At 41.0% G+C, this 13,906-nt stretch overlaps 1 protein-coding gene and 1 non-coding gene across 10 annotated transcripts in view; one reads left to right on the forward strand and one right to left on the reverse strand.

Annotated features, from left to right (window-relative positions):
• Positions 1-13,906, reverse strand: part of COMMD1 (copper metabolism domain containing 1) — a 300,356-nt gene that overhangs the window by 90,908 nt on the left and 195,542 nt on the right. The window contains exon 3 of one of the 9 annotated variants that reach the window (XM_054244921.2): positions 3,914-4,030. The exons of 7 other annotated variants lie outside the window; for them this stretch is intronic. In XM_054244921.2, the coding sequence (XP_054100896.2) occupies positions 3,926-4,030 (105 nt within the window). In that variant the 3' untranslated portion in view covers positions 3,914-3,925. Of the gene's footprint in view, positions 1-3,913; positions 4,037-13,906 lie in introns of all 9 variants that reach the window. One more of the 9 variants, XM_054244920.2, reaches the window with a different exon arrangement.
• On the forward strand, positions 3,639-3,710 carry LOC118147598 (small nucleolar RNA SNORD56). The gene has a single exon (XR_004734040.1). It is a non-coding gene; the product is annotated as a small nucleolar RNA SNORD56 (small nucleolar RNA).

The following is a 13,906-nucleotide window of genomic DNA, read 5'->3' on the forward strand; positions in this document are numbered from 1 at the left end:
AATAAATGTAAATAGAAAATATATTATATATATATATATAATAAATATATAAAATCAATTAATTGGCCAGTTAAGCACTATTTCTATTTACTTTCCCAAAGGGAAAAATAAGTCCTTCACTCTGACATGAACACACTGCACCTCTAGCAATCTAATCTGACCAAGGAACCTCGCTGCCAGCCTGAAATCTACAGCAGTATCCTGCGTCCTGAGTGCTCCTAATGGCTGCCTCCTGATATCCTGCTGCTCCCTGTACACACCCATCAGCTAGTGGAAGAATACCAGAGGCACCACAGTCGAGTATGTTCCTTCCTTCCGAGCTCTGGGTGTGACACTGGCCAGTGCAGCAGAGTGGGAGAGTATGACAGGGCACCAAACACAAACAAGACTCCAGTATAGAGCAGCCGAGAATAGGAGCTAGCTTAGGAGACCACTAATGAGCACCGACTAAAAGCAGGGTCCAGAGCTCAGGGGCAAATTCTGTCTTTCCTGTCTACCCATGACTGGCAATCCTAAGAAAGAAGAGGAGAGTACTCAAATCAAGCAATTTTCTTATAATCAAATTGAGAGGTAATTTTTTTTTTTTTTTTTGAGACGGAGTTTCGCTCTTGTTACCCAGACTGGAGTGCAACGGCGCGATCTCGGCTCACCGCAACCTCCGCCTCCTGGGTTCAGGCAATTCTCCTGCCTCAGCCTCCTGAGTAGCTGGGATTACAGACAAGCGCCACCATGCCCAGCTAATTTTTTGTATTTTTAGTAGAGACGGGGTTTCACCATTTTGACCAGGATGGTCTCGATCTGTTGACCTCGTGATCCACCCGCCTCGGCCTCCCAAAGTGCTGGGATTACAGGCTTGAGCCACCGCGCCCGGCCAATTTTTTTTTTTTTTTTAGAGACAGGTTTTCACCATGTTGGTCAGGCTGCTCTCGAACTCCCGACCTCAGGTGATCTGCCTGCCTCAGCCTCCTAAAGTGCTGGGATTACAGGCGTGAGCCACCGTGCCCGGCCTTGGGAGGTAATTTTAATATTAAAAAATAACACCGAAAAATCAGGAAGTCCACAGTTAAGATGCCATTCATACTTCATTTCCGTAATTTCCGTACCCTCTTGATAAGGGCAAGAGAGGTGGTATGCAGAACATTTCCAATCTATTGTTTTAGTATAATAATCTCATCTTCCCTACCTCTGAGAAAATACCAATACAATTATTCTACTTATAGTCAGTCAATCCTCTGTGTAAGAGATTAGAACAAAACAAGAATTACAGCAGCTGCATCAATTCTTCAAAGTACAGAAGTACAAACCCACCTCGAGATTTGAGATCAAATATAATTTGGGGTTTCTGTGTTATTATTCAAATATTCTATTATTTTTCTGTTTTTTCTTCTGTCAATTAGAACATCAAATGAAAGTAAAATGCTACTTAGGGATACAATGTAAAATAAAAGAAAATTCCTGAATCCCTCATTTCAGACTGAGGGGATGGGCCTCCAGCAAAGATAATGGAAAATTATACACTCATAAATGGGCTGCGATGAGGGTTTACATTTGCCATCTGAAAAGAGAAAAGAAAATTCTAAAGCAAAGCCTTTATATTTCTCTTCATCAACAAAGAGGAAAAATACAGTAACATAAATATAAAATGAAACTTCCAATAATTTTGCCATTTATAGAGCAAAGGCCCTAAGTCTGAGTCTGCCTCTGAGAAATGTTTATTAAACAACTGGAGGTTAAATCAATGAGATGACAAAAATGACCATACTATACCCTGAAGGTATGTTAGCACCTACTCCTTAGAATGTAATGGCTTAGGCCAGGAGGGCACGGTGGCTCACGCCTGTAATCCCAGCACTTTCGGAGGTGAAGGCAGGTGGATCACTTGAGGTCAGGAGTTTGAGACCACCCTGGCCAACATGGTGAAACCCCGTCTCTACTAAAAATACAAAAATTAGCCAGGCGTGGTGGTAGGTGCCTGTTATACCAGCTACTCAGGAGGCTGAGGCAGAAGAATCGCTTGAAGCCAGGAGGCAGAAGTTGCAGCAAGCCAAGATTGTGCCACTGTACTCCAGTCTGGGCGACAGAGCAAGACTCTGTCTCAAAACAAAAACAAAAACAAAACCATAATGGCTCTATCGGAAAATTCCAGAAAGTTATATATACTTTTTTTTTTTTAAACAGTGTCTTGCTCTGTTGCCCAGGCTGGAGTACAGGGGCACAATCACAGCTCACCATAACCTCGATCTTCTGGACTCAAGCATTCCTCCTGCCTCAGCCTCCTGAGTAGCTAGTACTACAGGCACTTACCACCACATCCAGTTAATTTTTTCTTATTTTTTTTTAGTGATGGAGTTGTGCTGTGTTGCCCAGGCAAGTCTTGAACTCCTGGCCTCATGCAACCCTCTGACCTCTGCCTCCTAAAGTGGGGGAATTACAGGTGTGGGCCACCCAGCCCATATATGTTTTTGTAGACATCTTTAATTCAAGGACAAAAATCTCTTCTCAGTTCACTCCACTGCATCATTCATGAGATCTTAATATAATGCTTGAAAGTTCAGTATATTTAGGCATTTTGAAGGCTGGGGTTAGAAAATGAGTCTCCGCATGTAAATGCTGTTATTTTATACTATTTCCCTTTCTCTTTACATAAAAAAAAAAGTCAGGAAGTGAGCAGTCTCCAGCATTACCCATGGAACCCAAAGCAGTATTAAGGGGGAAATGGATTTGACATCCTGACTATATGGGTTTAGATATGCCCCCACTATTATCAGCTGTGTGACCTTGGGAAACAAATTTAATTTTTTGAGTCTTGGCTTCCAAATCTAAAAAATGGAAAAATAATACCTATCTTGTAGGACTTTTATAAAGACTAAATAAGATAACAGATGTATAAGCACCCAGCATTGTGTCGGGTATGAAACAGACTCTCAATAAATGTTTGTTAGTCCCTCTTTCTGCCTTGTTACACATACCCAGTCCCCTGATACTTTATAAGGAGTTCTGCTAAACATTTTAACTATCAGCTCTGTTTTCTTCAAAACAGGCACTTGGCTCTTAATAGTGACATAACAATCATGTGAAAGACTCCTGGGGCCTAACATTGTTCTGGAGAAACAAAAAAGTTCTCACGTTAGGGAACAGCACCAACTGCTTCAGGCTATGACAAGCCCCAAAAAGCAAATCCTTTCCTGCATGTTTTTACAGTGTTACTTAACATCCTGAGAGCTTTGTGCTCTTCCAAGAGTCTTTTTCTCCCTGTAAGGATCAGGCACACTGCCCTCTCTTCCCTTCTGAAGACAGGTTTTTATTCAACAAGACCACCCACTGCACTCAAATATTTGGAATCAGAAAAGGCCAGGTTGGACCATGAAGAAACTGGCAGTCTCAGGACTAAGCAGTAAGCCCTTCTTAACCTTTTAAAATCTGGATTTCTGCGCTTGCTTTTCTTGAAAATAGCAGACTTGTTGATGTACTGGTTCAAACACATCTGTGTATTTTCCTCATCTACATTACCAAAGAACTTATCATGTAGATTTGTTACTGACGTCCTGAATCACAGACTATGACTACAATTTAATAAGACAGTGCTTCCCAACCTCTCTCATTTCATGGTACAGCCAGACCTGAAAAAATGGCACCTCCCACAATGATGGCAGTATTTTTTTGTCAACAGCAGCTTACCTAGTGAGTGTTTAGAGTCTGGGTCTGAGTGAAAAGAAAAAAGAAAAGAAAAGAAAAAAAGAAAAAAAATGGCACCGCTGGGCACAGTGGCTCATGCCTGTAATCTCAGCACTTTGGGAGGCTGAGGCAGGCAGATCACCCGAGGTCAGCAGTTTGAGACCAGCCTGGCTAACATGGTGAAACCTCTTTTCTACTAAAAATACAAAAAAAATTAGCAAGGAGTGGTGGTACACACCTGTAAGCCCAACTACTCGGGAGGCTGAGGCAGGAGAATCGCTTGAACCTGGGAGGCGGAGGTTGCAGTGACCCGAGATTGTGCCGTTGAACTACAGCTTGGGCAACAAGAGCAAAACTGCATCTCAAAAAGAAAAAAAAGAAAAGAAAAATGGCACCTCTTAGAAAACTCTGAATTAATGGGACCTGAAAGTATTGATGATTAGTAATGGGACTGTTGGGGCTCAAAAAACAATACCCCAAAGCATGGCACTTTGGCATGCCGAGGGGACTGGGTACATGTAACAAGGCAGAAAGAGGTACTAACACTCTCTTTGAACTAAAAGAGACTGGATGGCCCTAGAAGCAGCCTCAGAAGCCAAGTCTCCGACTTTCTCCTGCCCTCCTGTCTCCCTTCCCTTTTTCCCGTTTCAAGTCATAGAAACCAGAATTATTCTTCCCCAGGGTGGGTCACAGAAACTAGAACCCCTCACCCTCAAAGCAAGCCATAAAACCTAGAAAGGTCACTCTCTCCCTTCTTCCAGAGGGTCCTGCCCCATATCTGGGAGGAAGGAGTGCTACACAGAGAGGCCAATAAGAATCTGAACAGAAAGGCCTTGGTTTTTTCCCTCTGTTTATTACCATTAGAACATACCCTATGTGCAGTTACATTTCTACACAACTGTCCATTCTTTATCAAACTTAAGCATAAAAACAGTTTTCCCTATGTCTTGGGATCTTCATTCTGAAGGCTCCCGTGTCACATAAAACTTTGATGACATAAATTTATTATGCTTTTCTCTTGTTAACCTGTCCTTGTTATAAGTGTCAGCTGTGACCCTTATGATGGGTGAGGAAAGGTACACTTTTTCCACCTTTACAAGGCTCAGGGCATGCCACCCCAAAATGTGCCTGGTTAGCATAAGCATTATTTTAAGAAACTTGTAAGAAAAATGCACATCTATAAAGGAAATCTCTATTCGTAAATGTATCTCCCTCTCTGTACCAGGAAAAGAAAGATGACTAAATCACTAGAGAATCAGTGTAGAATACACAGCCTTAAATCTGCATTAACAAACCTTACCTTTGTTTTATGGTACTTTTCCTGGCCATCTTAGCTGGGCCTTTCCCCACTCTTTTTTTGTTTCAGAGAATGACAGTATTTAAGCCTGAAGTTTACCCCTTTGAGATCTACCCTAGAGCCATTTACTCATCTCTCTGGGTTATTTCTCATATATACAAGAGATGTATGTTATTAAACTTCCATTTGTTTTTCTCTGGTTAATTTGTATTTTTTGAAGGGTGTCCCAGATAAGAACTCATAAATGATGGAGGAGAAAATTATTTTTCCTCCCTTACTACAAAACATTAAAGTACAAATAAGAGTGAGAGAAAGGAATACAAAGATAAACCTATTTGCCATCTAATACAGAGGCCTTTATCACATAAACATAATTGTCTCAACTTCATGTAGCTCACAGTCAGTGTTCACACTGCCTCACAGGGCTGATTGCTCTTTACTTCTGTCAGACCTCAAGGAGAAAGTCGGTGTCAGAAAAACAACTAATGTTTGACTTGAGGCAGTCACTTGTCAATATAAGAATGACAAAACTGTAAGTCAGTGAATTAGGCATTAAAAAACTAATTCAGTGTCTGGTACCTGCTAGGTATAGTTGTAGGCAATGAGAATTCGGCTTTAAATAATGGTGTCTGCCCTTCACCCAGGTGTGCTGGCTCATGCCTGTAATCCCAACACTTTGAGAGGCTAAGGCAGGAAGACTGCTTGAGCCTAGGAGTAGACGACCAGCCTGGGCAATACAGTGAGACCCCACAACTAAAAAAAAATAAAAAATTAGCCAGGTAGATGGTATGCCCCTGTAAGTCCCAGCTACTCAAGAGGCTGGGGTGGAAGACAGCCCAGGAGGTTAAGACTGTAGTAAGCTGTGATCGTGCCACTGCACTTAGTCTGGGCAACAGAGACCCTGTCTCCCACCACTCACCAAAAAAAAAGGCAACTTAAATAGATTATGTAAGGTTAGATATGGTGGCTCACACCTATAATCCCAACACTTTGGGAGGCAGGAGGATCACTTGAGGTCAGGAGTTTAAGACCAGCGTAGGCAACATAGTGAGACCTCTTCTCTACCATAAATAAATAAATAAATAAATAAAGATCAAGAGCATGTAGATTAATTCTTTCCATGTCATGAGAAAACTGTTAGCCATCTCCCAGGTAGTTTATTCAAGAGGATAAAGACAACTGAATAAATTACAGACAGAGGCTGGCCCAGTTCCAATATTCAATTCTCACATTCTTGTTTAGTTGTTAGGGCTAGTGTGGTCACCTCTGTCCTTTGATAACATACAAAAATAGGATGACATCATTTACAGGGAGATCATGAAGGTCCAGACAGTATAAAATTACAAAGCACAAGACTAGAAATCAGAAGACTGAAGTGACTGCATTTACTTCCAATTCTATCACCTAATACTCATGGGAATTTAGGTAATTCACTTAAAACTCTTGAAGCCTGACTTTCTTCATGTATTCTATCCCACTTCATAGGGTTTTTAGGAAGTTTTAAGAAGCCAATATAATAAAAGCACCTGAAAAACATTTAAAGCATTGGACAAATGCTAATTGTAACTGTCTAATCAAAATGTTTATTAAAAATAAATAAATACCAATAAATGGTTAAGGGTAAAAAAAAAAGTTTATAAGAAGACTCAAATGAAAAGAGACAAGCGTAGTTACATTTAAGACCAAAATGAGTTCTTGCTCCTGTATATTAGCTGTTTTAAAACCTTTGCTTCCATTCTACTGTCCCCAGGAGCTTTGGAGGAAATGGATCCCAAAAAGTGATATCAGGGCTTACAGAGTGCTTTTTAGTGATTTACCCTCAACCTCCCAAAGCCAGATCAGAAAATTACTTTCTGAAAGGTCTTTCATTTCTTAGTATGCTAATTACTTTCAATTAAGAGACAGGAAATAAGTATGAGGTCACTTCTCTTAGCTATTAAGTCATTATTAAGCACCTTGACAATCTCTGTTCTTCTTGGAATACTGCCCTTTTGGGTATCTCTATCTTAAATTCAGTTGCCTGTGGAGCAGATAGGCTAAGTAGAATCAAAGCTGGCTGGGGCAGTATGGGGAGAGTAAGGAGTGGTGGGAGAGTAAGCAGTGGTAAGTACAGTATTATCTAAAGGAATAATAACTTCTCAGCTCCAGCCTATTATTTGTAGAAAAGTGGGCCCAGTGTCGCCAGATCTTTGTTATTTCAAAAGATTACAGAAACCACATTTTGTGACATGCACCCAATTTTATTTTGCTTATAGTTATCTAGTCTACTACAAATGGAAGGATATCAGAGCATACCACCCCAAAATATGCCACCTTTGCAGAATGATTTTTTTGAATTAAAGGCAACGGTCAAACAGGAGAAATGCTTTGCCTCAAAGCAGAACATAAATCTCCTTTGTGGAAGTGTCCCCACCTTTTATACAGGAAACACAAAATAACTCTTAATCACCTGAGATGACTCTAGAGTCTTATTATTATTTCATAGATAGCAAGAGAGAAATCTGCATAACAAACCTTCCTAAAACAACCCCTCTATTTACTTTCCCACAATTTACCAAACCTGGAAAGCTCAAACCCCTTTTTGTCTTGTACATCTCCACAATTTGCCCCTTTTTGTTAAAAATGGTACATAAGATCTCAGGCCTAACCACTTTAGATCTTCACTTTTTTTTCTATGAAGTCCTCCATATGTACATGTAATAAACTGTTTCATCTGTCTTCTGTTAGTTTAATTGGCAGGGCCCCAGATACTAAAACTAGAGGGTAGAGGGTAGAGGGAAAATTTTCTTCTCTCCTACAAAAATTATAGTGCAGAATTCTTTGGCTGTGAAAGAATGAGTTATGTATTTAAAAAATATTTACTGTTGCCAATGTATACTTTATCATTCTGATATGGGGAAGTAAATATTAAGCAAGGCCTTGCAAGCTAGAGATGGGAGAGAAGACAGTTCAGGCTGGGCAAACATAGTATGCAAAAATACTGAGGTAGAAATACGGCAGGCCGGGCACGGAGGCTCACGTATGTAATCCCAGCACTTTGGGAGGCTGAGGTGGGTGGATTACGAGGTCAAGAGATCGAGACCATGCTGGTCAACAAGGTGAAACCCCGTCTCTACTAAAAAAAAATACAAAAATTAGCTGGGCATGGTGGCACGCGCTTGTAGTCCCAGCTACTCAGGAGGCTGAGGCAGGAGAATTGCCTGAATCCAGCAGGCGGAGGTTGCAGTCAGCCAAGATCGCGCCATTGCACTCCAGCCTGGGTAACAAGAGCGAAACTCCATCTCAAAAAAAAAAGAGAAAAGAAAAGAAGTATGTCTGGCATGCTAGGGGGATAAACAGACTCATTCTGCTGAAAGATAGGATTCCTTTTGAGAAGGAATAGAGCATAGGTGGGAAAAAAAATGTGAAAGACATTGAATTCTAGAGTTAAGATTTTTATAACCTTTAAAGGAAAAAGGCTGTAGATAACGGAGAGCCATTCTAAGGAAGGGATTACGATATTTCATATCTTGTAGAGGGTTATATGTTACCATTCTTTTCATTTTTTCAAAAATAGCAGATAAAGTGGAAGGCTGACACATGAAACTTAAGAGTTCTAAAAAAAAAATTTCCAAACGAATGCCCATTTAACCAAACACATTATAAGTAAACTCTGTTTTCAATGTGGTGGTCAAGATTTTCAAAGCAAAAATTAAATGATCTCTAAGAGGCTATTTATTTCTAATCAATAAAAACATTTAGAATTTAAAACCTAAAGGAAAGGCTACTGGACAGTTTGGCATTTTGTCAGGTTCATCAGGCAGAGCTCTCTTCAGGCTGCCTGAAAGTTGGCAAGAAGCTGGATAGAGAACACTGGCCTTATAAAAATCTTCAACCAGGTACAACAGCCTCAGAATGCACTGCCACTCATATTCACCACGTGGAGACTGCATGCCTCCAGCAGCTCATGTTTCAACCTCAGAGCCATTTTTGCTTCCTTCTGCAACAAATGATTCTGGGGCTACCAGTCTAGTTGATACTTTTAGTAAAAATTCCTAGTGACAAATGGCCAGGAGAATAGAGCTAGTGACCCTCAACATTACCTGCAATACTAAAATACCAAATTAAATTAACTTCGTTCTTTTAGAGAAAACATCCTAGAGGATAGAGTTGAAAAGCAATATACACATTGCTAAATAACTCAAACTTTCCTATACGGCAATGAGGGAATTATTAATGAATTTTGCCTAGGTAAATAACACGATCCTTAAAATTTTAAGGAACACTAACCTGGTGGTAATATTCAGTAAGGCTTTAAATGGTGAGAAAGATCAGAAGTAAGGAGACCAACGTAAGCAAATGTAGACCTGCAGAATAGTGAGGAGGCAAGCCTGGGCCTCACAGGGCCTAGGGACCTACCAGGAACTGTTGCTACTCTTGCAGGCATGTAGACTACTGTTTTTCTCCACTCTTCCTTTGTTTCTTGATTAACAGTCTCTCATACACATGTCTGTGGATGTGTGTGGATGTGCACTTTCCACACTGTCTTTACTTCTGCTTACCAATTCTTTTTCTTTTCTCCCAGAAAACTTCTGCAGTATACGGATGGCCAATAATTACTACCCTAATTCAAATTCTATGCAATCTCTGTTTGGGTGCTCATCACCACCTGGCAGCTTCCCTATGTCCATAAATTGAAAATCCTAAATTGAGATGTAAAATCCTACATCTCAAAACCTATTATCTCTGTCTGAGTGAAGCTCATCATACCAAACCAGGAAATACTTGTTTAGTATGTGGATAGGCCACTCCCATTCAGGGTTTCCTCTGATCTAATTAGCTGAGGCCAGTGGTAGGATTGAAAAGCTGGCATGTGCTGGGCACGGTGGCTCACGCCTATTATCCCAGCACTTGGGGAGGCTGAGATGGGCAGATCACCTGAGGTCAGGAGTTCAAGATCAGCCTGGCCAACAAGGTGAAACCCCGTTTCTACTAAAAATACACAAATTAGCTGGGCATGGTGGTACGCACTTGTAATCCTAGCTACTCAGCAGGCTAAGGCAGGAGAATCGTTTAAACCCAGGAGGCAGAGGTTGCAGTGAGCTGAGGTGGCGCCACTGCACTCCAGCCTGGGCAACAAAGCGAGACTCCACCTTAAAAAAAAAAAAGAAAGAAAAGCTGGCATGCTCTACTATTCACACAACAAGGGCATAGGGAAAGTAGCTTCCTTTAGGTCAGCTGACAGGGTAGGGCAGGCAAAGATACATTTTTTTGCTATAGCTCAGAAAGAGCAGAAAATAAAGCTACCCTGAGTAGAACATAGAGAACATTAAAAACCAAGGATGTTAGAAGTGACGGCCATTTAACATTAGCAAACACACATAAGATTAAATGGTACTGATAGAAAAAAATTGATTATTTGACTCAACATGATGTATATGTGCCCCCTGGTCCAAGCAAAGTGCCATATATAAACACTTAGTTTCACCCAAGTGAAAACTGTTCATTTTGTGTCAGGCATAGTGGCTCATGCCTATAGTATCAGCATATTGAGAGTCCAAGGTAAAAGCATCACTTGCTGGACATGAGCTGTGCTCACACCACAGCACTCCAGGCTGGGTAACAGAGCCAGCTCCTGTCTCAAAAGAAAAAAACAGTTTATTTCTAAAGGATTTCATAGGTCTTTAAAATATAAACCCCGACATAGTTTGGATATTTGTCCCCACCCAAATCTCGTTGAATTGTAGTCCCCAATGCTGGAGGCTTGGTGCTGGCTTTGCAACAGTAAATGAGTTCTTGAGCTATCTGGTCATTTGTTTGAGACAGAATTTTGCTCTTGTCACTGGGCTGGAGTGCAGTGGCGAGATCTCAGCTCACTGCAACTTCTGCCTCCCAGGTTCAAGTGATTCTCCTGCCTCAACCTTCCAAGCAGGTGGGGTCACAGGCACTCACCAACACATCTGGCTAATTTTCGTATTTTTAGTAGAGACGGGGTTTTGCCATGTTGGCCAGGCTTGTCTTGCACTCTTAACCTCAGGTGATCCACCCACCTCAGCCTCCCAAAGGGCTGAGATTACAGGCATGAGCCACTGTGCCCAGCTCCATCTGGTCATTTAAAAGTGGCAATTCCTCCCCTTCCTCTCAAAAATTAAAGTTTCAGAGATCTGATGTTCATATGATGTTCCAATAACTTACATATTATTTAGCATTATAACACATTTCAATACATCAAATTTAAGTTTAATAAATGCTATTTACTTACTATTATATCACTAAATAATCTGAAACCCAAAATACAAACCCTAAACAAAATTAGTATCAGCAAGGAAGGTGACAGACAAGCAAGGATTTCAAAAGAAAAACTCAAAGCAAGCAATTATGCATAGATTCTGACAACCGTACAAGAGATTTTTCTCTGTTTTCTTAGCCTTCTTTACAACTCAATCTACTATTGTTATATACATTTGCTTTCTTCACATTGCTGTTTCTCGAACCTAGAAGACAGATTGTGTTTTGTTTACAGTTTTATCTCTAGCACCTAGAATGGTACCTGGCATATAGCAGGCACTTCTAAATGATGACTGACCAGCTGGCAGGAAGAACATAGAATGGAATAAAGTGAGGAATGTGTTTGTTGTTGCTGTTTTGTTTTGAGGTGGAGTCTCTCTCAGCCACCCAGGCTGGAGTGCAGTGGTGTAATCTTGGCTCACTGTAGCCTCCACCTCCTGGGGTCAAGTTATTCTCCTGCCTTAGCCTCCTAAGTAGCTGGGATTACAGGCGCCTGCCACCACTCCCAGATAATTTTTGCATTTTTAGTAGAGACGGGGTTTCACCTTGTTGGTCAGGCTGGTCTCAAAGTCCTGACCTCAGGTGATCCACCTGCCTCGGCCTCCCAAAGTGTTGGGATTACAGGCATGAGCCACCATGTCTGGGCTGCTGCTTTCTTTTAAACTTTTTGTAGAGATGGGATCTTGCTATCTTGCTATGTGAGCTCCTGGCTTCAAGTGATCCTCTGTGTTGGTCACCCAAAGTGTTGGGACTGCAAATGTAAGCCACTGTGCCCAGCCTGGAGATGCAGTGAATCTTGCTAACCCATATTATTATCCTATAACACGCTTCATCAAAAAATATACTGATGGGCTGGGCACTTTGGGAGGCTGAGGCAAGTGCATCCCTTGAGCTTAGGAGTACAAGAGCAACAAAAAATACAAATATTAGCTGAGCATGGTGGCATGTATGTGCAGTCCCAGCTATTCAGGAGATCTCACCTCAGCTATTCTGAAGTGAGAGAATCACTTAAGCCTGGGAAGCAGAGGTTGCAGTAAGCCAAGATCATGCTACTGCACTCCAGCCTGGGTAACAGAGCCAGACCCTGTCTTGGAAAAAAAAATACTGATGGCACACATTACAATTCTAATTATTGAGAATAATTTATTACAGATGATAGAAGGGTTCATTTCTGTTTACACTGCTGATTTCAGGAAACATGTATAAAGACAGCAACTTTTGGCCAGGCACGAAGGCTCAAGCCTGTAATCCCAGCACTTTGGGAGGCCGAGGTGGGTAGATGACCTCAAGTTGGGAGTTGAAGACCAGCCTGACCAACATGGAGAAACCCCATCTCTACTAAAAATACAAAATTAGCGGGGCATGGTGATACATGCTTGTAATCCCAGCTATTTGGGAGGCCGAGGCAGGAGAATCACTTGAACCCAGGAGGCAAAGGTTGTGGTAAGCCGAGATTGTGCCACTGCACTCCAACCTGGGCAACAAGAGTGAAACTCCGTCATCCTGTGCTTTTATGATCTGTGAAGCAAAATTATTCGAGTCATTTTTTAGGGGTAGTACAAAGATAAACCAGGCAATTTTTGAAATTGCTCAATCGGTCTGCCCAGTGAATTATAAAATTTAACTAAAAGTTGAAAGCAAAGATGACTACATGCTAAGTTATAAAAGTGTGACTGTGTCCTATACATGGTCTACACCCAAAATAAACTCATGATAGTGTGGAAGAGATGTATACTGTAGGGGCCAAGGGCCCTCTGAAAGTTTGCTGAAAAGAATCATTGACATGGGGCAGATTAATATGAAAAAAGGCATACAATTTTATTTAACCTGCATTCACAGAAGCCTTTACATTGGAGAGCCAAAGATAGAGGGGAAATTTTCCATTTTTGTGCATAGGTTCAACAAAGTATGGAAGAGCTATAGAAATATGATTGGACAAAAAGAGTCTAATGCTAAAGACTCTAAAACTAATAGACTAAAAGAGTGGAGAAACCCAGCAAGGCCTGTCTGCCTAATTCTTCCTGGCCTCTCTGAGCATGCATTTCTTCCTTCTGGGTGTGGGACAGGACCCTCTGTGAAACCAGGATCTTATGACCTACAGTAAAATAAGGAAGGTCAATTTCTTTATGGCCAGTTTTTACACAGAAAGGCAGAGGGAATGTAAGAATAATACTTTTAGGTTTTATGACTAGCTTTGGGGACAAGGAGTTCTGGTTTCTATGACCCACCTTGGGGAAAAGGGATTGTAGTTGCTATAGTTAGCCTTAGGGGAGAATGGGACTGAGAGGCAGGAGAGCAGGGGGCAGGAGGTCAGAGAAAAACTTCTACTTTTGAAGCTTTAATTTTGGGGTATTGTTTTCTGAGCCCCAGCAATACACAATAAACTACAATTTGAAGTAAAAGGTCAAAGATATAATAGAAAAGGTTTAGTTCAGACAGTCCAAGTGATACAGAAAAAAGAGAAAATTTAGTTCAGGTATTTGAGTGCATATTAAGTCTGAATGAAGGAATTAAGAGTTTCATGAAGAAAATGGCAATATCACAAGAAATAAAGGAACATTTTGAAGCAGAGGGAATATCAAAAGTACAAAAATAGTACAGAGGGTGTTTATATAAATTTTTTAAGTCTAATCTCATGGAAGAAAGTCCAGGTGATTTACAGTCAAA

The sequence above is a fragment of the Callithrix jacchus genome, chromosome 14 (genome assembly GCF_049354715.1).
Source record: "Callithrix jacchus isolate 240 chromosome 14, calJac240_pri, whole genome shotgun sequence".
Lineage (NCBI taxonomy): Eukaryota > Metazoa > Chordata > Mammalia > Primates > Cebidae > Callithrix > Callithrix jacchus.